This window comes from Aptenodytes forsteri, unplaced genomic scaffold (assembly GCF_000699145.1).
Source record: "Aptenodytes forsteri isolate BGI_AS27 unplaced genomic scaffold, ASM69914v1 Scaffold1071, whole genome shotgun sequence".
In the NCBI taxonomy this organism is placed as follows: domain Eukaryota; kingdom Metazoa; phylum Chordata; class Aves; order Sphenisciformes; family Spheniscidae; genus Aptenodytes; species Aptenodytes forsteri.
The window spans coordinates 85,490-86,401 of record NW_008794645.1 but is presented as its reverse complement, the minus strand read 5'-3'; the positions used below and the strand labels follow the sequence as shown (position 1 = coordinate 86,401).

The window sequence follows — 912 nt, the reverse complement described above, 5'->3', positions numbered from 1 at the left end:
GGGCTGGGGGGCTGCGGCGGGGTGCGGGGGCTGTAGCCAGTGACACAGGCAGTGAAGGGCACAGCGGACCACGCATACGGTGCTCGAGACCCCACCAGAGGTGTTTGTCCATGCAGATGTACTCTGCTGCTGTGTGGGGCTGGAGCTAGCTACTCTGCCTTTCCACAGGGGGGCCTGGGCCGGTGTCCCCACTGCGCTCCCTGGGCAGCTCCGCAGCCCCCCTTCTGAGATCATAGCTCCAAAACTGAAGGTGTTGCCTCCAAGTAACCACCTCCCTGCCTGCTGAGCTCAGCAAACCCTTCAGCCACAGAATGGGAGCAGGGAGGGCAGAGGTGGCACCTAATGTGGCTGACAATGGCACTGGGGGAGTAAGCTTGCAGGGCAAGGGGTGCAGGAGGTGGGCTGGCAGCTTTGGGGCGTGGCTGTGGATTGTGGGTCCTGGTCCTCACGGGCGATGTATTTTCCAGGGCACCCAAGGCCTCCGTGCAGAGAGTAGAGGCCTCAGCGCCAGCAGCATGGACCTGTCCTCCCACAGCTCCCTGCTCTCCTCCAATTGACCCGCCTGCAGGTGCCCCCTGCATCTGGCTGCTCTGCTGCTGGCGCACCACAGCTTTGCGCTGCACGGGGCAGCACCCGGCACCCTCCCCACCTCAACTGCTCTGTTTTCCCCATCACCGGCTCTTGTGCCACTGTCTGCCCGTCCCGCCTGGGGCCCCGGGGGGGCCCACGGGCGCCGGGAGGCCCTAGCTAGTTTGGGAATAGCAGCCCGCACGCATGCTCCTCTGCTGCACACCCAGGGCCGGCAGCTTCGGTGGCAGCACGCTCGGCACCGGTCGCACACGCTAGCCAGGTAGAAAGGCCGGTCCGGTGGGAGCGAGGCAGCCTCGTACGCCAGGCGGCGGCACCCGCGGC

The 912-nt window shown here is 66.3% G+C and overlaps 1 protein-coding gene across 2 annotated transcripts in view; it reads left to right on the top strand.

The window, feature by feature from the left end:
* KLC4 (kinesin light chain 4) overlaps positions 1-903 on the top strand; it is a 26,460-nt gene extending 25,557 nt beyond the window's left edge. For both annotated transcript variants that reach the window (XM_009273519.2, XM_009273518.2), the window contains exon 16: positions 468-903. In XM_009273519.2, coding sequence (XP_009271794.1) covers positions 468-557 — 90 coding nt within the window. In that variant the 3' untranslated portion in view covers positions 558-903. The remainder of the gene's footprint in view (positions 1-467) is intronic.
* Positions 904-912: the final 9 nt, after the last annotated feature.